This window comes from Megalobrama amblycephala, linkage group LG1 (genome assembly GCF_018812025.1).
Source record: "Megalobrama amblycephala isolate DHTTF-2021 linkage group LG1, ASM1881202v1, whole genome shotgun sequence".
NCBI lineage: Eukaryota > Metazoa > Chordata > Actinopteri > Cypriniformes > Xenocyprididae > Megalobrama > Megalobrama amblycephala.
In genome coordinates, this window is record NC_063044.1 from 28929537 (window position 1) to 28957244 (window position 27708).

A 27708-nucleotide genomic window follows, 5' to 3' on the forward strand; every position below is an offset into this window, starting at 1 on the left:
TGCTCCACCGTTGTCCAGCAGTCCACTAGTGTCACCAGTCTCCATCCTGCCCCCGTTCACACCTTGTTCCTTCGTCGGCCTGCCCTCACTTCTGGACTGCACTCCTCCGTCTTCGCTCCGTCACTCCGTCCCTCAGCTCCAGTTGGCCTCCTCACTCTCCCCAGTGTTCACTTTGTTGTATGTCGTCTGTCTTCCACTGCGGCCTTCTGGAGCACCGGCTGCGCTTCGGTCGGCGGAGCCTACAGTTCCGCCATCACCCGCCAGTCCTTCAGCGACGCCTGGGCTCAACGGCTCGAAGGCTTCGGCCCCTGACCCTCCATGGCTGCCTTCGGCTCCTGACCCTCCATGGCTGCCTTCGGCTCCTGACCCGCCATGGCCGCCCACGGCTCCTGACCCGCCATGGCCGCCCACGGCTCCTGACCCGCCATGGCCGCCCACGGCTCCAGACCCGCCATGGCCGCCCACGGCTCCAGACCCGCCATGGCCGCCCACGGCTCCAGACCCGCCATGGCCGCCCACGGCTCCAGACCCGCCATGGCCGCCCACGGCTCCAGACCCGCCATGGCCGCCCACGGCTCCAGACCCGCCATGGCCGCCCACGGCTCCAGACCCGCCATGGCCGCCCACGGCTCCTGACCCGCCATGGCCGCCTTCGGCTCCGGACCCGCCATGGCTTTTGAGCCTGCCCTGGAGACCTCCACTCCAGTCTACTCCTCCCCCTGCACCGACATGAGGTCTCCAGGGCACCCGCCCCCCTCCCGGTTGTTACATCTACGGCGCGAGGACGCGCCTACCGGGAGGGGGAGGTACTGTTACGGATCCCTTGTTTCCCTGGACTCCACATCCCAAGATCCTCCTGTTCTCCACACCTGCACTCACTTCCCTCGTCAGCTCCCCATCATCACGGATCACCTGAACCTGGACTCTATTATCTGCACTCCCTTTATAATGCACTCACTCCCTGCAGTCCTTGTCCGTTCTCTGTTGTGTTAAGTGTTAGTTTGGTGTTCTTTGCTCATGTTTATTAAAAGTACTTCTTATATTGTGGAAATCCGTATCTGCCTCGTCTCTGCACCATTTACACGTAACAGCAGTTTGTGTACAGGACAAATACATCCACAGAGGATGCTATTTAATTTACCATTCACAAAATTCTAACCGACTCGGAAAATAAGGACAGTTATGCCAGGTTACTTTTTTGGCATTTAACACTAGAATTTCCTTAAAACTTATAACCAAGCTGCATAACCTGTGGCTGCTTCCTGCACTGGATACTGAGTTTCCTCACTGGCAGATCCCAACATGTTCACCTGGGAAAACACTCCTCCAGCACCCTCATAATGAACACAGGCCCTCCTCAAGGCTCTGTACTCAGCCCTTTGCTTTACACCCTCTATACACATCACTGTGTCACTGCCCAGCCAAACAACATAAAATTTGCAGATGAACACAGTCATTGGTCTCGTCAGGTGTAACGATGAGACTCCTTACCAGATATCTTACCGTCTTAAGTTCCTTGGTGTCCACATCTGTGAGGACCTGGACAGAGAACATCAGTGCAGCTGATTAAAAAATGACCAACCAGAGAATGAACTTCCTTTGGAGATTAGATTAGTCCTGCTCAGTTGCACTTTATTACTGGACTATCATACACACACATACTGTACACAACTGATATTATGCATTTGACACTTTTAAAACTACACCGTACACCAACAATCTATTACTTCTTGACACTTTACACTATTTGTTTTGCATTACTTGCACTACATCCTTATTTTTATACTGTGAGAAAATGTTTGTTTACTGTTCGTATTGCTTGTTTATTCTTTTTTAATCATAATGAATGTATGATTGTCTTACTGTATTGTTTAGTGTTCTTGTAAAGGGTTTGTTCACCCCAAAATGAAATCTCTGTCATTAATTACTCACTCATGTCGTCCCAAACCTGTAAGACCTTTGTTTGTCCTCAGAACACAAATTAAGGTATATTTTTGATAAAATCTGAGGGTATCTGATCGACACATAGGCAGCAATGACTTTAAGATCCAGAAAGGTACTAAAGACATTGATAAAACAGTCAAAGTAACTACAGTGGTTCAACCTTAATGTTATGAAGCAACGAGATTTGTGCGCAAAATCAAAGCAAAAATAATGACTTTATTCAACAAATTCATCTGTCCACTGTCATGCTGCTCTATTTTCATTGCAGATCTTCAGTGTTTACGTCCGAACGCAGGCTCAGTTTTGGCCACGTGAGCAGCACGACACATGCCTGTGATGCTCATGACAATGTCGTTGCTGCCTATGTGTGGATCAGATACCCTTGGATTTCATCAAAAATATCTTAATTTGTGATCTGAAGATGAACGAAGGTCTTACGAGTGTGGAATGACATGAGGGTGAGTAATTAATGAATAATAAATTTCATTTTTGGGTGAACTAACCCTTTAATGGTTGTCTCTTAATGTGTATATATTGTCCTTGTAATTTATTGTTTTCAAACTCTTTTAGAAATAAATTTAACATAAATAATGTTGACTGAAACATTTTTTTATTCATTATTTTGAACTCGAGACCCACTCACTTCAAAAACTGACACTGCAAAAACTGAAGAGACATCAAGGCAATTTCAAGCAAACTGAAACATGTGATGCACAAAACATCTTGAGATTATAATCTGCTTTCCTTTAATGGATAAAATATCATTGATAGACATGACATTTACCCTAAACTGTAGAGACTCTTAACTTGTGCTATAGAATCCGTGCTTCATGCAGAATGACACTCAACACATAAGAATCTGAATTAGTGGTTCTTGCTAAGCATCTGTATCATTGCTCAAAGGTTTTTCATAATGTTTCTCTAATGTTATTACAGATTTTTTTTCAATTACTTAGACATTAAAATCAATTATTAGCCAAAATTTATTAATGCAACACCATTTTCTAAAAGATTTCTCAGAACTATTAACACTATTCATTTCACAACTCTAAACACATAATCAGCACTTGTTCAGCAGCGTTAAAAACCATCACAACGCCACGCAACTGTCAGGACACAGACGGAGGCAGAGGGGTGAGTGAACACAGATGTTTATTGAAAGAGGCACGAACACAGGTAATGGAGATTAAAGGTGAGTAGATGAACAAGCACTTTAAAACAGTCACTTAGCTGATAGTAATGAGAGTTTTTATTTGCAGGTTGGGAATGTAACGTGGAGCAGAAGACTGGAGACAGAAGAAGATGGGAGGAAGACACTGGAAGACGCAGGTAAGTTGAGAGTAAGTAGTCCATGTACGTCTGACGAGACCAGACACTGAGTGAGTGTCTTTTAAGTGTCATTGGTGATGATGTGCAGGTGATCAGAACTCAGGGGATTGTGAACGAGTGGGTGGAGCATGAATATCTGGTGACGTTGTGTTGGATGGTGCTGGCTGTGACGTTTTGTATTTTGTTTGGTTTAATAATTAAACTTATCTTTGTGAGTAGGCTATGACTCTCACTCGGCTTGTGAATTAGCAGAACTTGCATGCAGCCACTGCAAAACTTCGCAATTATGGATTTGATTTTGGTTGTCATATGTTGAAATAAATACAAAAAAATACAGTGTGTCTGTCCATTGAACGTGACCCTCTCTGATTCTCTCTGTGGCCATATAGGAAAATTAATATTTACAATGACAACAATAAAACTTCAGTTACATTTATACATTTCCAACAAAGAAATGGATGGACTTGTGTCAGCTTGTTGAACATATTTTTAGTTGGACATTTCTATGGCTGCAGCTGCAGCGAGCGCCCAGCATGTGACACTGTTTTCAATGCAGATCAACAACAGAATACTACAAAACTTCAGAGAAAACCTCAAATGATCATGCAATGTGATTAAATAGCTCCTCTTTCCTGCAAACGATACCATGACAACTGTGAATATATCATTTCAAGTCAAACACAAAACAAAAGTTAAGCAGGTATCATTATCCACTATTTTCCTGCCCAGTGAACACTAGTGAGACTTTAACAACCATAACATGACAAAAGGTTAGTGGTGAATCAGGAGTGACTCCTGTATGTCATACACACACAACAGTAATAAAGAGGATTCATTCCTGCAATTAAATGAAGTTGTCTCTCCAGTAATAATGATCTGCCTGATCTTGTGAATGAGATATTGAGAGATTATAGGAAGATGTTGAAGTTTTCTGACCGTCACAACAAATTAATCAGATTGAAGTTTCTTCCTCTTCAACAGATGTAACTGTTAAACACACACAATAACAATCATTTACTCATGGGTATATTTGTTTTTTCCCTGCATTTATTGCTTTTATGAACTACAATCATCTTTTAACTATATGAACTTAACCAAATTTGAAAAAAGCATGTATGTGTCAGTGAGGATAATTCAGGATAATTCACACAAGTGACACATTCAATTCTGTATCTGTAAATCAATTTCACAAAACTGTTTTTGAAACAGCTTTACAAAGAACAAACCCGAATGTGACATCACATAATATTAATGATCATTTTGACAGATTTGTTGGTCAATTAAATATAGTAATAATAATGACTTGTAATAAATCACTGGGGTGTTTTACCTCTCATTCTGCAGCATTTGTAAATCAGCATGACTGTCACTAGCAGATATGGACAAGCTGCCAGTACAGAACTGAGTATGTTGAGGACAGAGATCTGAGAATGAGACCCTGAAAAAGAGACACACAAACACTTTATCATGCAATATATCTGAACGAGGGCATATGAAGACATAAAACACTCACAGTTTCATTGACTCTCACCTCTGACTGAGATCCAGCTCTTGGGCGACTCTCCTCTCTCTGGGTGTTTGCAGTAGTAGAAACCCTCATGTGACTTTGAGACAGTAGAGATGATCATCTCTGTAGTTTGACTCTGGATGAGTGATTCATCTTTATAGAAATCAGCTCTGAGGTTTGATGGGCTTGAATGTTGATCTAAACAGTGTAGAGTCAGATTATCTCTTTCATTCACAGGATGAACAGGACTCTCCAGAATCACACCAGCTACAGAAACAAAGGAAACATGCAACATGAACAAAACAATAACATAATAAAAACAAGACAAAATAAAAATAGATGTTTATATTTTCCACTGCCCACTGGTTTCTGAGTGTTTTAGTGTGTTGCTATGATGGTCTGGCTGTTTTCTTACTGGCCAAAGTCACGACTGTATCTAATGCTTCCTGCTCTTGTTAACTTTCTTCATGCGTTGATTGTAAACTGTCAGTGAAATGAACAAACACAGAAACACAGACTCACAGTGTACAGTGATATTAACAGGATGAGATTTCTCTCCAGATTCAGACTGACACCAGTACACTCCAGTGTCTGATGGGATGGTGGATCTGATTGTACATGTAGATCCTGTTTGTGATCCAAACGCTGATGATGAACAATCTTCCAGCCCCCGACTGTCTGTGTATCTTCTGACTGTCCATCCATCAGAGTTACTCTTGTTCTCACAGCTCAGAGAGAGAGAGACAGATGTGAAGTGTTGAGCTCTGCTGGGACTGATGATCAGAGACACTGGAGGAGAAACACCTGACAACACAATTACAGCAGTAATTTAGTAATGTTTGAGAACATATTTAATTTCCTTTATTAAAGACAAACCCATCGTTTAAGTTCTGCATGAACTCACCAGTGACCCACAGTAGTTGTGTGTTGCTGTATGGTGTTTTATAGGCTGTTTTTTCTCTCTCTGCTCTGCACACATAAACTCTTGTGTGGTTTAGAGCAGCAGAACTGACAGTGTATTTTCCTCCAGATCCTCTACTGCTGTCTGAGAGCAGCTCATATTGATCTCTGACGTCTGTAAAATAAGAGAATGTGAAGTTAACACTTTAAAGAAGGACTTCTATTGGATCTGGCCCTTATAAATTACATTTGTAACAAAACTTGAACCTGAATAAACTCTGTTACATTGGTGTAACTCAATATGTTCAGGGTTTGATCAATGGCTCTTATGTTGTTACAGAGGAGTGACTGTAATGGAGGATTGGGGATTAAATGATATATTTCACTTCAATAAAACCAGTTCATTCAGATGAAACACATTATAACTGACCTGATGAGACTTTAGTTTGAGTGAACCAGCTGAATGTCCAACCTGTAGAGGAGCCGTTAACCTCACAGATCAGAGTCACTGGATCTCCTTCAGTCAACCACTTCTGAGGAGAAACACTTAAAACTGCTCTGGGATCTGAAACTGAGAAATCACTCATTAATAACATGTTAAACTTGTGTGTGTTTATGAAGAGATGATCAAACTCACCTGATACTGTCAGTGTAACTTCATCACTGCGTTGTGATCTGCGTGATCCTCCTCTCTCTGTCCCATCACAGGAGTATTTACCAGCGTCAGACACAGAAACAGACCTGAATGTGAGTTCCTGTAGTTCACTGATAACTCTGAATGAACCTCCTTTATACCAGTTGTACCTCCAGCTAGTGACTCCTTCAGCATCAATGTCACATCTGAGAGTGACTGTCTCTCCTCTGAATACATGATGATCAGGTTTAATGGACACTTTGGCTTTTGGTCTTTCTGTATGATGACAACAATAAACAATGAAAATTATGTAATAAATAATATAATAAAAAATAAAAACAATAAAATGTGCTTTTTTACTGAATGAACAGTTACTTATAAAACACTAAATCAAATTAAACTGAAGTGTTGTTCTCTATAGCTGTTCATTCAGTGTCTAATGAATCATTTTCACTAAGTTCTCAGAGCTGATCATTAAATGAGAGAAACACTTGCCATGTATTGTCACTGTTACTGGTTCACTGTAATCTGTGTGATATCCTCGTCTTCGTGCTCTGCACCTGTACTCTCCTCCATCAGAGACTTTCACAGGTTTGATTGTCTTAGTTTCAGCTTCAGGAGATTCAGAGTTTGAGTTTTTACTCCAGAGAAACTCCCATCCATCCCGAGACAGATCCACCTCACATCTGAGAGTAACTGAGTCTCCAGTGAACACTGAACTCTGTGTCTCAACAGTCAGAGTTGGTTTGGGAGGATCTGTCAATATAAAATTATTGGGAATTTGGGAGCATGAGTTGTGAAATGTTTTCAACAGATGATCTCATTCTCTCACTGATAAATTATTAATGTATTTTGATTTCATAGACAATGTAAGAAACATTACAGGGTCAAAAAGACCAACATAATGGACAATGCAAAAACATAAAAGACAAAACAGGTTCAAACCCACAATCTTTGTGTTAATGATCTAGAGCTCGACCCACAGTGTCACAGCACCAACATCTACACCAGCAGTCACAGAGACACACCGTTCAACAAAATGTTGTGCAGCTGCAGCAGTTTACATGAACATTTAAAATGATCTACAGTAGATGATAGTGTTGGATAAACTGGTGTTGTTTCTGACCAGTAGGTGGTGCTGTCACCAAACCTGGCATCTGCTCAGATAAATGGACAGACAAATCTATATTCAATAAGAATTCAAAGATAATCTTTGTTCTTGAGGATTGGTGGCAAAGAGGTATTTGTTGCACATGATGGATAAGAATGGATGTTTTTGCAGTTGTAGTGATTTATTTACCAAATTCAATTATAACTTTGAGAAAAAATATTATATGAAATTTATTAAAAGTGTTCCTTTACCAATGATTAGTATTTTAAAATGTAAAACAACAACAACATAAAAACGTTTTGGACTTTTTTTTTGACTGAGGTATTTAACTGGATAATAGAAAAAATATAAATATTTTTTTCATCTATTTCTTTGGATATGTAACAAAAATGTGGACTTTGTTATAAATTGTTTACTTTTGGTTAAAATATTTTATTCACAAAGGCAAAGTCTTGAAAACAGCACCCTGAATGTCTTTAAGAAGAGTGAACCCTAAATATACTGAGGCCTTACAAATGATGAGATGTTATAAAGCCAGGAAATCATTTGATTTATTAAATCATGGGGGGCAGGTGTGGCCTGTTAGAGAGTCAGACTTGTAACCTGAAGTTTGTGGGTTTGAGTCTCAGTACCGCAGGAAATGAAGGTGTGAGGACTCTCATTAATAAAAATTCCACTCTCATTACTCCCTTGAGCAAAACACCAAACCCCAAACACCAATCACTCCCCGGGCGCTGCAGCAAAAACGGCTGCTTTAGGTGTGTGTTCATGGTGTGTGTGTGTGTGTGTGTGTGTGTGCGTGTGTGTGCACTTAGATGGGGGAAAAGCAGAGCACAAATTCAGAGTATGGGACACCACACTTGGCCTTGTGTGACTTTCACTTTTTCACTTTATTATTTTTTTTCAACCCACTACAGTGTATGTATGTATTTATTTTGCTTTTGCTTTTTGTTTATCTGTTGTATCATAATTATTAATAATTATAACTCAGTCTGTAAGGACTTTTAGTTTCACTTATGTTTGCCTGTAATGTCTGTTATTGTTGAAATGAAAAATAAAAAAGTAAAAAATATTCAATATGAAAAATCATCATCAAGACACATAATTACTACTTTTAGGGTGTTATTTGGTAATGAATGTGAAAAAATCCAAAAATCCAGCCAACTTTGAGACTCACATTGAAAATCATGTGAGACAATTTTGGTTTTAAAAAAATATCTTAATGTGAAGAAGCAAATCACTCATTAATAACATGATAAACTTGTGTGTGTTTATGAAGAGATGATCAAACTCACCTGATACTGTCAGTGTAACTTTATCACTGAGGTGTGACCAGCGTGATCCTCCTCTCTCTGATCCATCACAGGAGTATTTACCAGCGTCAGACACAGAAACAGACCTGTATGTGAGTTCCTGTAGTTCACTGAAAACTCTGGTTGAACCTCCTTTATACCAGCTGTACCTCCAGCTAGTGACTCCTTCAGCATCAATGTCACATCTGAGAGTGACTGTCTCTCCTCTGAATACATGATGATCAGGTTTAATGGACACTTTGGTTTTTGGTCTTTCTGTATGATGAAAACAATAAACAATGAAAATGATGTGATAAATAATATAATAAACACAAATAACAAAATGTGCTGTTTTTTATTCTATGAAAAGTTACCCGATATTAAAACATTAAATCAAATTAAACTGAAGTGTTGTTCTCTTTTTTGAGAAAAAAAAGTGTCTTTTTTGGGTTTGTCTAAATCGTTCCATAATTCCCAAAAAGAATTTTGATCGACTGCCTCCTCAATCTTGTTTAGTTTTATTTTCATGTGATCAGCTTTTCGCTGTATTAATAGTGACTTGTACATTTTAAGGGTTTGTTGATATGTGGCTCGTATTTGTTGGTTTACTGGGTCTCTGTGTTTATTGTTTGATATTGACCGTAATTCTTTTCTTACTTTTTGGCATTCTTTATCAAACCAACCAGCATTAGCCATTTCTTTTTTGCTTCTATATATTTTTCTTTTTCTCAGGGGTTTCTGACCACTGTAGAGAAGATTTTTGTTAACTGTTCAGTTGCTAAATTGGTGTTTTTTTCTATTTGCTAAATGAAGTCAATAGAAATGAGTCTATCATGTTCTGAACATGAGTGCTTTGGAGCGCAGCTTCATACTGGGCAGGACTGTCTTTACTCCATATAAATTTGGTGGGAGTGGATACAGTTTAACCTTCTGATCTGAAGATGGCAGAAGATTCACTGACCTATTCAGACTGAGGACTGTGACTGTGGTCTGATAACGGTAGCTGTGGCATCACTGTGAAATAATTGATTTAATTTTGGTCTATATCTGTGATGGCGTAATCTACTGTGCTGCTGCCTAAATGTGACCAGTAGGTAAATCGACCCAGAGAATCACCCTTTGTTCTGCCATTAACTATGTAAAGACCCAGGCTTTTGCAGAGCTGCAGGACTTGTTTTCCATGTCTGTTTATTGTGTTGTCGTAATTCTGACATGTTTTAGTACATCATTTTTGTTGATGATTAAGTGAACCGTTCATGTATTTGTCTCCATCAGAGCTGATGAAGTCCACTTCCTTCCCCGTTCTAGCATTCAGATCCCCCCATTAACAGAACTGATCCTAGAGTCTGAAAGTAAATGATCTCTGACTGTAGGGTTGAGAAGATGTCTTCATTATAATAAGGTGACTCATATGGGGGGATATACAGTATGTGGCAAACCGGGTTTTGGAGTCTAAACGACTCCATGTCTCAAGTAAAATATTTATATCTGAACTATATACAGTATCGACAAAATCAGGGTTTGTCATTTTCTCTCCAAAAGCAAAAGAGAACATCCCTTGAATATTATAACATGTTATTTTAAATGATGACATTGAGAAATATTGTATTTACCAGAACAATGTATGAATTCATGACCAAATCATGTTTTAAAATATAGATTAATCAATTAAACGTAATATAGAGGGTATATAGAAATATAGTGAGTGAATTAATTTTATAAATGTTAAATTTAAAAATAAAAAAATAAAAAGAAATAAAGAAATCATTGAGAAATAATGATCATACTTGACTACAGACACACTGTGATTACTTAAGCTAACAGGTTGTCGCATATCATTTTCAGCATGTGTTTTATCTGGACCAGGTCACTGGTGTCTGTTCTACCTCGTCTGGCCACTACAGCGGCGTAGCTGTCTGTCTGACTGACCCTCTCCTCGCGGTCAGGATGTGTTTTCTGGGGGCTTTTCAGGGTTGACTCCTTGATGGTTTTTGCAAACAATCTCATGCCCTCTTGATGGATGTGGATGTGATTGTACAGATGCTCATGGGTGATGCGCTGATGGTCGGCTATGTGGACATTCGGCATTGTAGCGCAGACTCTAGCTATCTCCGCATTGATTGTGCTGATGATCCTGTATGGCACGTCTCTGCGAGGTAGAAGGGTTGAGATGATGACCTTGGCTCTGGGGTAGATCCTGCTGGCTGTTTTCACCATGTTGGACAGGGCTTTAGTGATGTCCACCCTTCTAGCACTGAGGTCGTTTGTTCCGGTGTGAAGAATGATGTGTGACGGTACACCCAGAACACCCTCTTGCAGCAGTCTCGAAGCAGAGTGTGAGGTGGGACACCAGAACTTCTTTAGATCTCCCTGGAAACAGTCGTCTGGGGTCAAGATGGTGGCCGCTGGAATCACAGAGGATGACGATGTTGTTTTTACTCTTCTGTTCTCTGCTGGTGCTCATGGGTGATGTTGTTGTTGGTGGGTGACTCTGTGTGGTGTTGCTGTTCTCTTTCCTCTTGAGGCTCAGAGGGGCTTGAGGAGACTGACGGGTTGCAGGAGTGAAGGAGCTCTGAGGTTGTGTGCTGACACTCTTCTGATGTTGAGTTGAGTTTGGGACTCTTTCAGGAGAGGAGGTGCTGTGTGTTTGTGTGCTGACACACTGCTGATGTTGTTTTGTGTGTAGCTGGTTCCTGGTCTCCTCCAGCAGTCTCTCTCTAGAGTGAGGCCGTGTTGTTCTCTTATAACCAGTTCCTCTCTCACCCTCCTCAGCTCCTGGTGCAGCTCTTGATTGTCCTCCTCCAGTTGTCTGACAGCAGAGCAGAGCTGTTGAAGTTGTTGAATGCTGTGATGGCTGTTCAGGTTCAGGAGCTGGTGGAGGTTGTTGGTAGTTTCCTCTTTAAACAGGAAGTAGTCCTGCTCCAGCTCAGCAATGTTGTATTTCAAGGCCTTTATCTTGGGAGATGTAGGAGTGCTGATGTGTCTGTCTGTTATAGGAGTTCCTGAACTGGGGTTTATGTTGGTGCCTACCAGAGGTGTGGACTCGAGTCATGTGACTTGGACTCGAGTCAGACTCGAGTCATGAATTTGATGACTTCAGACTCGACTCGACAAAATGTACAAAGACTTGCAACTCGACTTGGACTTTAACATCAATGACTCGTGACTTCACTTGGACTTGCGCCTTTTGACTCGAGAAGACTTGCTACTTCCCATGAAAACCTGTGGGAAAAAAATGTTCACACGGCCGCGCTGCTCTCAGTGTATCTGCATCTGTGAAAAAAATGTGCACCACCTGTATGCATGCAGAGAGCACGCGCGCTGCCTGCACCACATCCAATCACTGTAGTCCCACGTTGGTTTGATTCGACAGCATCTAAGCAGGCACACTAAGCAGTCCCCGGAAATGTCCCCGTTTTATAGCTCGTTCAAAATAATCCGCAAATACATTGCAAAAAAGCCCGACCAACACACAGCAGTCTGTTGGTTATCGGAGCAATCGTGTAGTAATTATATTCACCAACAGAGGGGGCCGTGCAGCTACACTGTCACTGCTACACTTGGTCGCGCGCGCACCGCTACTTCATGAAGAACGTAACCTGGACCAGAGCAGAGCGCCATTATCATCAATTATCAAAAGAAACATCGTTATTGGTTTCAACTTTTAAGGTAGTAACATACTAACTATTCATGTTAAATTAAAGTAATACGGTTTTGTGTTTTATAACAGGGCTTCAACAGGGTGCTGGATTGTTTTGGACAATTTAAACGTCCTCAGTCACAAAGCAGCAATTTCCACACACGTCTTAACTGTATCACGAGGTGAAGGTACACTCAGATATGAATAAATAAAACAATTATAATAAAATAATAATACACTTGCAACTTACTTAGTGTTCAAAATGAGTCTAAAATGCAAAATAATAGTTAAACGTTTAAAAAGTTGTAATTTCTGTACAGCTCATGAAAATGAAAATATTACATTCAATAATAAATGTTAAAAATATTTGTTAAATGCCATTTTATTTATCTTATCTCATATTTATGTTGTTTTAATTTTGTAATGTGATTTTTCAAAATAGTGTAATACTTTTTTTAGTTAGGCCTGGTTAGTAGTGTAATAGTTTTTTGGTGAATTGTATTAAAACCAGACCAAAAATCCTAATAATAAAATTAATTCATAATTATTATTAATGTAATGATATAGGGAACCCATATTTACCTTTCAAGTTATCTGTACTTAACCATTTAAGTTAATTCAGTGAAAAGACCACATTACCCCATTACTCAATTGAACTGAGGGAATCACTTTCCTCAAATCATTTGAATAGTCTCAACTTATTAGGGTTTACAGTGAACAATTAAAAAACAAAAACCTTCCAAAATGTATTGTCCCCGTTTTTTATTAATAGTTAATAACAAATGAGATTTTGGTGATATTTTGACCACTCAAATAGGAAATGTCCCCGGTTTCCATTTCAGAAATCTGGTCACCTTATTTTATTGATGACATGTTTAAGTTAGCCCTAAGTTTAGGCTAAAAGGACCCATGTCTATTTGAAAGTTAAACTGTTTTGCAATATGAGGTCAATACAATACAGGACTGAAGCTGCTGTGCATTGTTCTAGTGCAATATGCTGTTGAAATACAAGCATTTTTTGTGAAAATTTAAATTTTCTGTTTTTTACTGTATTTGATTAATGTCATTGTATAAAAAGAGGTTTAAATAAATACAAATCTTACAGACATACATGATTTGTATAAATTTTATTTCTGTGGTAAGAGGACTTGAAATGACTCGAAACTAAAATGGTAGGACTTTGGACTCGACTTGAGACTTGTTGGCTTTGACTTTTGACTCGACTCGGGACTTGCCTCATCTTTGACTTGACTTGACTCGGGACTCGAGGGCAAAGACTTGAGACTTACTTGTGACTTGCATAACAATAACTTTGTCCCACCTCTGGTGCCTACTGTTGTGTCCTCTGTTACCCCCTTTCCATCAGCACGAACCAGGTTCTAGTTCAGAGCTAGTGCTGGTGCCAGTTCGGAGTTGGTTCAACTGACGAGCCTTCTAAGAACCAGTTTGCCTTTCCACGGACCACAGAGCCAGTTCTTACGTCACTGTATACGTCTCATATTTCATATTCTCATATTCTAGTCCGCGCTGCTCCGATGCATCTCGAACAAGCCTTCTATCAACAATTGCGGATGTTTCACTGCTGTTGATGCTCATGGCTTTGCGAACCTACATCGGCATCCTAATTTGTATATAGACGGAGATTACGATCGAGCTGCTATTAGCTCGATTAGCTGCTATTTCAAAAATGGCGGTCGCAAGTTTCTTGTTGGTCACGGTAACCCCGCTCCTAGCCCCTGACGCAAACGGTTCTTACTTCTAGCCCAGCAATATTTTGGTGCTACTTACGAACCACTTTTTCTGGTTCAGAGCTGGTGCTTCGTGTGTCAAAATACAAAGAACTGATTTGAAACTAGGCTCTGGCTCCGAACCAGCCCTCAAACTGCCTTGGTGGAAAAGGGGTATGTGTTTCCCTTCACTTCGGGATCTTTCTTAATCTTCTGAACCTCCAATTTAAGGTTTTTAAAGTTCCTCTGGAATTCATTAAGGTTGGTTTCTGGTCCCTGGACCATAACTGTACCATTATGATAAAGGTTCACAGTCAGCTTTGCGTCATTGTCTCCTTCTAGAGTGAGTTGTCTGATTTTGCTGATGCCTCCTTTTCTTCTGCATGTCATGGCAGAGCAGAGGATGGTGTGCCAGACTGATGGGTGTTCAGTGAAGAAGAGCAGGTTACACCGGACTCTGTTGTCTTCTGGTCCACTGTAGTCAGACGGCAGTATCTCTGGGTTCTCTCTCAGGATCATTTTCTTATCTTTGGCAGATTTAACTTCTGTTGGATATATTACCTCCAACTCCTCTTCATTTCTGAAAAATGCCTCTGCTTTAGGTAGGCCCATGTTGTTCTCAACTGAATTAACTGCCACTGAATGTTAGCCTGGCTAGCAGTTCGTTTGAAATGTTGAGTTTATATGCAGTTTTTAGGTGATGACAGAAAAATAAAATCTTTTTTAGAGGTCTTACCTTAAAAATCTTCTGCCTCTATTGTTCACAATTAAGTATCCAATTATTTAATTACAGTTTGAGTCATAAAAATCATACATTCTCTGGCAAAATGATGCTGATATCAGGAGCTGATATTTTTGCTTCCAACTGCCATCGTAACCACGGCAACTCTCTCTCACACACACACTGTTTCTGTTTAAGTATGGGTGCCATCATACATCAATTCTCATGATGTATTAATACATGAAGTACTAATGTTAAAATGTTTATGGTTATATTATTTCCACAGATGCATCGACAAGCGTGTGATCAACTGTGAGGATGATCACATTCACAAGCCCTGAACTGTGATGCAGAAACACACTGGGAGGATCCATCTGTCTCTGACCACAACTACACTTCAAAATCACAACTCAATCGAAGCCATCTACATCTGATATGAGAACACAATGTGTTGAGCCGGCGCCATTGTACATAACTCTGCTGAGAAACAACCACCTCTGTCAGCTCACAGGGTTGACATTGAATGCATTTCATTCAGTCGCTGAGCACCTTACTACTACATACACCAACAGCTTCCAGCTACACACTTGGGTCAGCTTCTGATGAAGCTGCATCTTTATTGCAGGATAATCTTGCTGAAAGGTTTGGTGTTTCAAAACCTGGTGCTGTGATAAATTAAAAACTTCAGGGTTCCTGCAATACTTTCGTCAGAGGCTTCACCATTACCGATCTCCACTATGAAAGGAAGGTGAAACTTGTCATTCCAGCATTCACCAAGAGACACGTGCAACTCTCTGAAGAAGATGTGTCCATGTTGAGCGGGTCATATGCCGACTGAAGAACTTCAAAATCCTTTCTTATAACAGTTACAATTAACCTCAGCCCTAAAATTGATCAAATTAAGAGAAGTTGCCCTGTGTAACCTTCTAAGCAACATAATTTCTGATGTAGAGGATGAATAAGTGTTGATTTTTAGGTGCGTTACGCGTCTGTCTGTGCTGTGGTTTTGGTAATTCAAGAAAACAAGCGATTCAAACAATAAGACTGTGTTGAGCAATATAATAATGGTTAGTTTTTTTAGATAAATGTATCCAAACAGTTGCTCACCTGTCTAATAAAACATAATATATTAAAGCATCTGGTGTTTCCATTGTTTCTACAAAAGTAAAACTGGAAATCGAGGGGAACGCGGATATGATGTCATTGACAGGTGACACAATGACACGGTCCGTGTCCTGCTTAAAACTGCTGATTTGACTGGATTTAAACATTTTTGGAAACGTTTGGGATAATGTAAGTACACCAGTCAACAAAATATATAACATTGTTCTAGTGGTTTTAGGATATTTTAATCTAAAAATCTTACATATTGTGCCTTTAAAAGGGTTCAAAGTTATAAACAAAAGAAAACTGGAGCTGCATGTTTAGTGCTTTATCCCTGTGGAGAAACACTTAAAACTGCTCTGAAAAGAAATCACTCATTAATAACATGATAAACTTGTGTGTGTTTATGATAGGGGTGACCCTAGTCGACGATTCGAATCTTCGATAGGAGGAGCCTGATTCGACTACCAATCTCACAGTCGAATCGTCGCAGAGGTGTTATGAGACGAGATATGGGTGCGCTCAATATCTGATTTTACATAGACATACCGGTTCTTTCCCAATAGGTTAATATACAGCCCATTATGTTAATACTATAAATAAAAATGTGAAAAAGAGAAGCTTTTAATAAATATTTTTAATGTACGTGAATAAATCCAACCTGTGACCGATTTAAGTTTCACTTCCATGATCCGTGATCGGCAGATGAGCATCTTTACGGCAGGGATTAAATCTTCAACAATGTCTGGGATAAAGTGTAGAATTGGATGCACTTTGAAATGGTAAATGTTGATCAAAAAAACGTATGATGCAAGTTGTGCCAACAGCTCATGTCCTAGAACTCAACAACGACAAACACTGCTGCCGCTTCTGCCGGCCAACGAGCTGACTATAGCGCGCTATTTGAAAAGACTCAAACGGACACAGGCAGATCGCGTGAAAGACTGGATTTTTCTCTCTCAATCAGGTAGGGTAGCTACAAGTGATTTCAAACTGTTTCAGCCGGATGTAATTTGATTTTTGGATGCTGTTAATGTTTAGCTAAAAAGACTGCCACTCCAGTTTAGCGTTTATTGTCTCAGTTAAAAAGCAAGTTGACAATTCTAGCTATACTTTCGTTGTTTTAATAATTTCTTTAATTTAATTTTATTTATTGATCACTCGGAGTTATTTAATTGAACTATTTCTGGCTTGTGTTTTGAATATATGTTCCCCTGCATTTTGCAGTTTGACTTGATCATATTTCATTTTTTTTTTTTATTAGGCTATTTTCATTTATTCGAACGGTATATTCTGTTCCAATTCAATTTTGTAAATTAATGTTTGATAAAACAAATTATAGGCTAATTTTTTTCAATTAAATATTTTTTTTTTTTTTTTTTTTTTGGTTTTTGGTTTTTGGTGCATCAATGTTGCGCTGTAGATTAGTTAAAGCTTGCTCGCACAGACAATTTAGCCGATGTAATTTGATTTGCCGACATATGAAATGTATATCTGCAGTGTGGCCTTTCTGCAGTTATTAATATTAAAGTTTATTGATCCAAAATGTTTTTATTCGTTTTCTTCTATATCTTTGAGAGTGTTCTGTCGTGGCTGTGAATGTTTATCCAGATTGCTTTTCATTTGTTTAAAAAATATAAAATCATTGTCAGTTTCGTCTATCACTTGACAGGCAGTTTGGTTGGTTTATAAGATGTTTCTCTGTGCTGTGTGTGAAAGAAAATAAAAGTTGTCTTAAGCCGCGGGTAAGACTATAGCCAGGCCTATGTAAATCCGTAGTCGAGGACACCCCTAGTTTATGAAGAGATGATCAAACTCACCTGATACTGTCAGTGTAACTTCATCACTGCGTTGTGATCTGCGTGATCCTCCTCTCTCTGATCCATCACAGGAGTATTTACCAGCGTCAGACACAGAAACAGAACTGAATGTGTGTTCCTGTAGTTCACTGATAACTCTGAATGAACCTCCTTTATACCAGCTGTACCTCCAGCTAGTGACTCCTTCAGCATCAATGTCACATCTGATAGTGACTGTCTCTCCTCTGAATACATGATGATCAGGTTTAATGGACACTTTGGCTTTTGGTCTTTCTGTATGATGACAACAATAAACAATGAAAATTATGACGATAAATAATATAATAAACACAAATAATAAAATGTGCTGTTTTTACTGAATGAACAGTTACTTATAAAACACTACATCAAGATAAACTGAAGTGTTGTTCTCTATAGCTGTTCATTCAGTGTCTAATGAATCATTTTCACTAAGTTCTCAGAGCTGATCATTAAATGAGAGAAACACTTGCCATGTATTGTCACTGTTACTGGTTCACTGTAATCTGTGTAATATCCTCGTCTTCGTGCTCTGCACCTGTACTCTCCTCCATCAGAGACTTTCACAGGATTGATTGTTTTAGTTTCAGCTTCAGGAGATTCAGAGTTTGAGTTTTTACTCCAGAGAAACTCCCATCCATCCCATGACAGATCCACCTTACATCTGAGAGTAACTGAGTCTCCAGTGAACACTGAACTCTGTGGCTCAACAGTCAGAGTTGGTTTGGGAAAATCTGTCAATATATAGTCAGTGAAGCATGAGATGTGAAAGTTTTTCAGCAGATCTCATTCTCTCTCTGTTAAATCATTAGTGCATTTTTATTTCACAGACAATAGAGCTGCTGGAACAAGAAACAAACAAGGTGAACATTCAGTCAGCGCAATGCAAAGAGTTAAAGGACAGCAACTGTTCAAAGGTTCAAAGATCACCCTATGTGGGGTTCAGTCATGATCACCAGCTGCAGTGCCCTTGATAGTCACCAGAGGACACTCCACCCCAGACCATTGCCACTCTATCATGGACTACATTTCCCAAAACAGCCGTTACATTCAGTTGTGTCTCATTAATCTTGTTAACTCTGTGTATAAGCCTGGTTTTCTCAGTCATTCTCTGTGAAGTCTTGTGTGTGTCATCACTGCATTTCTGAGCGCAACATTGTTCATCTGTTTCCCTGGTTTTGACAATTTTTTCTAATGATGGGCAGATTGAGGCTTCGTGAAACACTGAAGCAGTTGAAGCAAATATGTCGTTATGTGTCGAGGCTTCGAAACAATCTGACACCCGTCTCCACGGTGACCCCTAGTTGTCAGAACAGTGCAAATGCAACAAAACTCAGGCCAAACATGCATGAAAACACCCTTTTACAAATTGCATAAGTTGATTGAAAGAAAAATCTATCAGATGCAATTAACTAATCATCTAATAAGATTAAATATATATAGTGTCTGTATATTATGTGTTCTTTTCTCCATTTTCAAGGCATGCTTCTCTACTACCATTATTCATAATTATTCTAATGTCTAATTAAAACATCTACAAATGTATAAAACTGATCAGAGATCAGGTAAAAGCCCATAGACACTTGTTCAGTAGTTCTCAGTGAATCTGCATGATTCATGGGTTCACTTAATCATCGCCTCTACTGGTGAACCATTGAAATTTCACTCCGAATCATGATTCAGAACAAAAGATTCATAAAGCTTCAAAGCTTCATGAAGCAGTGTTTTGAAATTGGCCATCTCTACCCTTTGTTCTCTGGATTTGCCCTGTTTCTCTGTCTCTTGGTCTGCCTGAGTTCCTGTCCTGATATCTGTTTGGACTGTTTATGGACTTTTGCCTGTTTTGTGAATTACGTATGTGTCACCCTTCTAATAAATATTGCATTTGGATCCTCAACCTTTGTGTCTCAGAGCAGTACATGACAGGTTCAAACCCACATCCTTTAGGTTAGAAGTCCTGAGCTTAAAGAAGTATTTCACACCACCAACACCTACATCTACACCAGCAGTCAAAGAGACACACAGTATCAGATAACAAAGTGTTGTAAATTGTTGTTGTAGTTTAAAGGACTTTGTTACTGCAGGTCCAGAAACTCATTTTTATTAAATCTGTTCAAAGTTATTGTGGTGTCTGTAGAGTTACTAATTTTCAAGACAAAAGTCAAAAGATATTTTGTTTTTCTATATTCTTCATAACAAAATTTAACTGTGCAATATTTCTGAAGGAATCAGCATTTTTGTGAGTGAATGTTTTTGGTGTTTTTGTCACACCTCAGAACTGTCTGTGTGGTTTTACTAGTCACAACACATGAATCATTTATATAACTTGTTTAAAAAGACATATTTATAATCATGACACTCCTTTTCTTTTCTGGGGTCGGATTCATGAAAATCTTCTTAAAGAAGTTAAGAAAGTTCTTAAGATAAATTACTAGAAATTTAAGTCAGGTTGGAGGTTATCCTGAATTTAAGAAGTTATTTACGCTGATTTTTAAGAACATTTTTAAGAACATTCTTTTCAGGAATATGAATACTTCTTAAAATGTCTTAAATTAGTAAATACTTAAATTTTGTCTGAAGAACAATCTTAAGAAAAGTTTTTGGAAATACAAAATATATATATCTGTTTTTCTTAAGTGAGAAAATAAGAAGAAAATAGCAGTGAAGATGAATTTTATTCTTAAAGGTGCCCTCGAATGAAAAATTGAATTTATCTTGGCATAGTTAAATAACAAGAGTTCAGTACATGGAAATGACATACAGTGAGTCTCAAACACCATTGTTTCCTCCTTTTTATATAAATCTCATTTCTTTAAAAGACCTCCAAAGAACAGGCGAATCTCAACATAACACCGACTGTTACGTAACAGTCGGGGTGTACGCCCCCAATATTTGCATATGCCAGCCCATGTTCCCAACATTATAAAAGGCATTAGACAAGGGCAGCCAGTATTAACGTCTGGATGTGCACAACCAAATCATCAGACTAGGTAAGCAAGCAAGAACAATAGCGAAAAATGGCAGATGGAGCAATAATAACTGACATGATCCATGATAACATGATATTTTTAGTGATATTTGTAAACTGTCTTTCTAAATTTTTCGTTAGCATGTTGCTAATGTACTGTTAAATGTGGTTAAAGTTACCATCGGTTATTACTGTATTCACGGAGACAAGAGCCGTCGCTATTTTCATTTTTAAACACTTGCAGTCTGTATAATTCATAAACACAACTTCATTCCTTATAAATCTCTCCAACAGTGTAGCATTACCCGTTAGCCACGGAGCACAGCCTCAAACTCATTCAAAATCAGAAGTAAACAATATACAATACTCACATAATCCGACGCATGCATGACGAACACTTTGTAAAGCTCCATTTTGAGGGTTATATTAGCTGTGTAAACTTTGTTAAGGCACTGTTCAAGGCAAGCACGAGGTCTGTGGGCGGAGAGCACGGGATTTAAAGGGGCCGCAGCATAAAATCGGCGTGTTTATAATGATGCCCCAAAATAGGCAGTTAAAAAAATTGATTAAAAAAAATCTATGGGGTATTTTGAGCTGAAACTTCACAGACATATTCAGGGGACACCTTAGACTTATATTACATCTTTTAAAAACATAATCTAGGGCACTTTTAAGAATATTTCATGAATCCGGCTCCTGGTTTGTAACAGAATCACCCATTTGTGATTAAATTTATGGATCAAATTCACTCACCTTCAGTGTGTCCAGAGTGGATGTTTGAAATCAGCACTGAAAACACAAAGTAAAAAACTCATGAAAGATTAAATGTCTCAAGAAAAGATCATCAAACTCATCCATTGGTTATCCTGATTCTTTATTTCTGTGGGATCTTATTTTCAAAGTTCTTCCCATGAGGGAACCGGCTGTGTTTCTCTTAGTTTCTCTGTGACGTCTTCTGCTTGTAAATTAGCTTCAGGTGTAAGGTCTGTCCCACAAACAGAAATGTGGGTTCAGATTCTCTGAAGATCAACAGACTAACATCATTGATGAAGATCTGTGATAAACTGCTACCTTCAGTAAATTCTTCTCCTCACAAGATCTCTGGTCAAGCTTACTTATTTTATGTATTAGAGAAATTGAATACATTGGTGAGCCACACAAACAACAGCTCAGCCAAATACAGGAAAATCTCACATTATATTATTACAGTGTGAACATGGAGCTGATCAACTCTGTATTATACTTTAGGCATCTTATAAATGCATATTCTTTCTTTGCTTGTGAAACACTATAATTTCACTCTCACATGTTTTTTTTAGCATCACAACACAGAAATGTTTAATTTCTACAGTGACTGGGAGCTGGGACATGTTCGGTTTACTTAGTTTTTGTTACGGTATGGTGGTGTAGAGATGAGGCAGATACGGATTTCCACAATAACATAGAGCTTTAATCAAACAAAGGCAAGGAAACACCAAACATAACGTTAACACAACAGAGAACGGACGAGGAGTGAAGGGAGTGAGTGCAATATATGGGAGTGCAGACAATAGAGTCCAGGTGCAGGTGATGAGTGCTGATGAGGAGCTGACGAGGGAAGTGAGTGCAGGTGTGGAGAACAGGAGGATCTTGGGAATTGAAGTCCAGGGAAACAAGGGTTCTGTGACATTACCCCCCCCTCCCGGTAGGCGCGTCCTCGCGCCGTAGATGAAACAACCGGGAGGGGGGCGGGCGCCCTGGAGACCTCAAGCTGGTGCAGGGGGAGGAGCAAACTGGAGTGGAGGTCTCCAGGGCAGGTTCAAAAGCCATGGCAGGTCAGGGGCTGAAGGCAGCCATGGCGGGTCAGGGGCTGAAGGCAGCCATGGCGGGTCAGGGGCTGAAGGCAGCCATGGCGGGTCAGGGCTGAAGGCAGCCATGGCGGGTCAGGTGCAGCGGGCAGCCATGCAGCGGGCATACATGGCGGGTCAGGTGCAGCGGGCAGCCATGGCGGGTCAGGTGCAGCGGGCAGCCATGGCGGGTCAGGAGCCGAAGCCTTCGAGGCGTTGAGCCCAGGCGTCGCTGAAGGACTGGCGGGTGATGGCGGAACCGAAGGCTCCGCCGACCGAAGCGCAGCCGGGGCTCCAGAAGGCCGCAGTAGAACAAGGATGACAGACAACAAAGTGAACACCGGGGGGAGTGAGGAGGCCAACTGGAACTGAGGGACGGAGGGACGGAGCGGAGACGGAGGAGTGCAGTCCAGAGGGGAAGGCAGGCAGACGAGGGACCAAGGTGTGAGCGGAGGCAGGATGGAGACTGGTGAGACTAGTGGCCTGATGGACAACGGTGGAGCAGAGGGAGGTTGGAGCCGGGGTGACGGTAATCGCCCAGAGGTCCGAGGTGGAGATCTGGGCGAGGGGGCTAGAGGTGAAGGTTCAGTGTATACATAAATGGGAGGAGGCGGGAGAGGGAGGCAGGGAGGGAGAACAGTCTTTACAAAGTTCATAATGGGAGCGACTGGCTCGGCAGAGGCTGGAGCTGAGGGCTCGGCGGCGGCTGGAGCTGAGGGCTCGGCGGCGGCGGCTGGAGCGGCAGGCTCGGCGGCGGCTGGAGCTGAGGGCTCGGCGGCGGCGGCTGGAGCGGCAGGCTCGGCGGCGGCGGCTGGAGCGGCAGGCTCGGCGGCGGCGGCTGGAGCGGCAGGCTCGGCGGCGGCGGCTGGAGCGGCAGGCTCGGCGGCGGCGGCTGGAGCGGCAGGCTCGGAGAGGGTTGGAGCGGCAGGCTCGGAGAGGGTTGGAGCGGCAGGCTCGGCGGAGACTGGAGCGGCTTGCTCGGCGGAGACTGGAGCGGCTTGCTCGGCGGAGACTGGAGCGGCTTGCTCGGCGGAGACTGGAGCGGCTTGCTCGGCGGAGACTGGAGAGCTCGGCTCGGCGGAGACTGGAGAGCTCGGCTCGGCGGAGACTGGAGAACTTGGCTCGGCGGAGACTGGAACAGAGGACCAATCCATGCCCTCAAACACAATTAGAATCCCCGTAGGGACGGGAGCGGGCTCTGGAGATACTGGAGCGGGCTCTGGAGATACTGGAGCGGGCTCTGGAGATACTGGAGCGGATTGCTTCCTCCTCCTCCGCTTACGGGACCCAGTTGAGGATTGTGGGTTCCGTGTGGGGCAGGCAGGGAGTTCGCTGGAGGGGTATGCGGAGGAAGCCGGAGGTTGACTGACTGGCCCGGCCAACCGTGTCTCTGGATGGACCAGAGACAGACACCCATCCTGAACCCAATCAACGATAAATTTGGAATCATTTAACCACAAAATGGAATTTATGGTTTCGCTTAAGGAGAAACGATAATCGGGTTCACTAAAACGGATGGTGTCATCATCTAGTCCATCCAGAAACAGGGAGATCAAAACTGCTTCAGGCCAGTCAGACACATAAGCGAGCTCAACGAACTCCTCCACATACCTCTCCAGCGAACGACCAACCTGCAGGAGCCCGATGAGGCGATCGCCGGCCGACAGATGGATGAGAGGCATAGGAGGAGCACGAGCCAGGAAGCTGGTGGAAGTCTCCATTTTTTTTTTTTTTTTTTTTTTGTGGAAAATCCAAACTGTATTGGTCCGTTCTTCTGTTACGGTATGGTGGTGTAGAGATGAGGCAGATACGGATTTCCACAATAACATAGAGCTTTAATCAAACAAAGGCAAGGAAACACCAAACATAACGTTAACACAACAGAGAACGGACGAGGAGTGAAGGGAGTGAGTGCAATATATGGGAGTGCAGACAATAGAGTCCAGGTGCAGGTGATGAGTGCTGATGAGGAGCTGACGAGGGAAGTGAGTGCAGGTGTGGAGAACAGGAGGATCTTGGGAATTGAAGTCCAGGGAAACAAGGGTTCTGTGACAGTTTTGTCGTAGCTATGACATATTAACTGGTGGGAGCGTGATAATATTTATCATAATATGTTGTGGCCATGACAAAACTACATGAATCTGACATGTCCCCTGCCGTCACTGTAAATTTCTCTTTAAATCTTCACTGATTTGTCTGGATGAATGTTTCTGTAAAACAGTTCTAGAGTCTGAAAACAGTGACAGTAATAACGATGAACTCATATTAAGATATTTTGTGCGTTAGACTACATATATATGTCCAGATAAACACTGAAATATCCTTCTGATATTTCATATATTTCATCATTACAGCAGAGAGAAACTTGAAGCCAACGGTCTGATCTAAAGTCTGATTAAAGAAAAACTCTTACTAACTAGTGAACATCTACTTAAGGCATCACGAACAGCAAACTGTACAAAACAAACCAACAGAACTGATTCAATAATCACTATTAAAAAGCACAAAACTGAATGACTGAACGAACAGACTGACCCAAACACAGCAGAGTTCATTTCTCTTTCACAAACAGCACTAACTGCACACTTAATCTCTCAAGCTCATCTTTCACTCATATATCATTGACAGAAACACTGAGAGCAACATAAAAAAAATAAATAAATCCAAAAACACTAAATAACTTTAGATCCTGTTCATAATATAAGAGCAATGGACATGAAACACATGTGGAGAAAATAATACTCACAGAGCACAAGAGGAAGTTGACTGAGCTCCATACTGACTGAATAATGACAGACGTTAAAGACAGACTGAGTTAAAGCCTCAAGACTTCCTGATACCTGCAGTCAGATCTTTAGGAACATTATGACAGATTAAAGACATACAAATGTACATCATGTGTTACAGAAAACCTTCTGATAATGTTGATAATCTTGTAACATGTTTTCAGAAAATGTCACACAAGTTTATGCTGAAATGTTGTCAGGACTCATTCAGTATCAAACTGAACAGCATCAGTTTGCCATTATAAGGAGTAATAATTTTGTGTGTTGGACAAGGCAAATTAAACAATACTTTGATATTTATTGTAATGATGGTATTAGCTGTATTGATAAGTTAAGAAGCAGAAGCTGGTGAACATCTGCTGTTCCTCCACACTGGTTAAAGAACAAACCAAACCTCGACTATGAGCTCAACTCTGTTTCTATTATCAGGCCTCTGACAATAAGAGTGTCGAGTTTGGCACTGATATATTTGTACCTGTGAACAGTTTAATATTCATACAGCAAGACATTATTTTTATGCCTGTCCCTCTTAATATAAAGTATAATGTAATATAAATTCAGCCACTGAACGATTCAAATAACAGTTTTGTCATTCATTTGGAAATCAGTCTGTATTTGTTGCACTATATGATTTTGATTCACCAAAAAGAATAGACTTGAGACTCTTTGAGGAATCAGACTACACTGATCACTGTAGACTGAATAACGACACAGCGAGTCGAAACTGTATCTCAGGAAAATCACAATTATTAGATTTTTCCTCAGAAAACAAAAATGAAAACAAAAGAAAGAATGCTACATCAGGCATCAGAGTCAATATTTGGCTCATTCTATTAGGAGTTTTTCAAATGAACAAAAAAGGTACAAATATAATATCAAGTTCAAGCACATTTATTTCTATAGCAAATTTAAAACATCTTTGCTTGACTAAAGAGCTGTAGCTACATAAACACAGTTACAAACAGTTAAAAGCAGAGGAGAATAGATGAGTTTTTAGCAAAGATTTGAACTCAGTGGGAGCAACTCTGATGGATAATGGCAGGATATTCCAAAGATTCAGTCTCTCTACAGCCTTGATCTTGATACACACAGAAGAAACAATTGTGTGATCTAAACAATCTAGATGGATTATGCATATAAATTAAGTCTCAGAGGTATTGAGGGACTAAGATTGTTGAGGGCTTTATAGACAAATAACATAATTTTGAAATCAATGCAATTTCAGACTGGTAGTCAATGCAGAGAGCGTAAGAAGAACATAATATGATCCTGTTTGTGATGGTCTATGAGCAGATGAGCAGCTGTATTTTAGAGCATTTGAAGGTGAGACATGGATAAGAGAGAACACACATACAACGAATTGCAATAGTCCAACAGTGATGAAATAAAAGCCTGGATAACAATTTCAGAGCCTACATCAGTAGGGTTTGACATTGACTAGTGGATGAAGGTGATAAAAGCTACAGCTAACAGCATTCATTTACTCATCTAGTTTAAGACAACTATCAAGATAAAATCCTAATTCTTTAGTGTCTGAGTAGGTCAAAAACATTCAGATCCTTTTTCTTGTTTGACCCAAACAAAATAAATTGGGTTTTAAAATCATTTAGGTGGAGACTGGGTATCACTTTTTGCTTCAGCATCTGTAACTCACTGAAGTTGAGCTTGAGCACTCAAACACTCTACAATACAAAAGGCACCCATTGAAAACTCTGCAAGAATATGACAGTTGAGTTGATGTCATGTTTGTGTCTATGTGTGAATCTTGTCAGTAAGAGTCATTGGGGACATATGAATGTTTTAAACCCTGGAGTTCAGGCTTGGTGGGACAGAAACAGGGCCGGATTGGGACTCATTTTCAGCCCTGGAGCTTTATGCCTTAGACCGGCCCACTTTAATTCACGACTGACTATATTAAAATAATGTAATTAAAACCTCAGTATATAAGTCTGCAATAGTGCACGGTTCTCTACAGCCTTGTAAATAATTGTATTTTTCAAAAATATCTTCAAATACCCATGATAGTACAAATGATAGTACAAAAAAATGCTAAAATTTGATATAGAGTTATTTTTATATTTATAATAATGATTTTAAAATGTTAACCATTGACTAATTCTCTAGCCATCTAGTGGCTGCAATTAAAAATTCATGTTATTTTAATTTTAATTTAATTAAGTGTTTGCTTTCCAGTAGATGGCAGTAATCGTCCACTAAACCCAGGCACATTTTTCATGTCTATCACTATGAATGAAATTTAGAAATGTAGATCTTTATTAAAGTGGATTTAACATAAAATTTTGCTATTTTATATAAATGCATATACTTAAATTATTACAAATTGAGGCAAATAAATAACACAAAATACCATAAATCCTACA

The 27708-nt window shown here is 40.3% G+C and overlaps 1 protein-coding gene across 1 annotated transcript in view; it reads right to left on the reverse strand.

The window, feature by feature from the left end:
• LOC125266935 (obscurin-like) overlaps positions 1-27708 on the reverse strand; it is a 251851-nt gene that overhangs the window by 175356 nt on the left and 48787 nt on the right. Inside the window, 5 exon segments of the mRNA XM_048188075.1 lie at positions 6318-6590; positions 6810-7070; positions 8721-8993; positions 17730-18002; positions 18221-18481. Coding sequence (XP_048044032.1) covers positions 6318-6590; positions 6810-7070; positions 8721-8993; positions 17730-18002; positions 18221-18481 — 1341 coding nt within the window.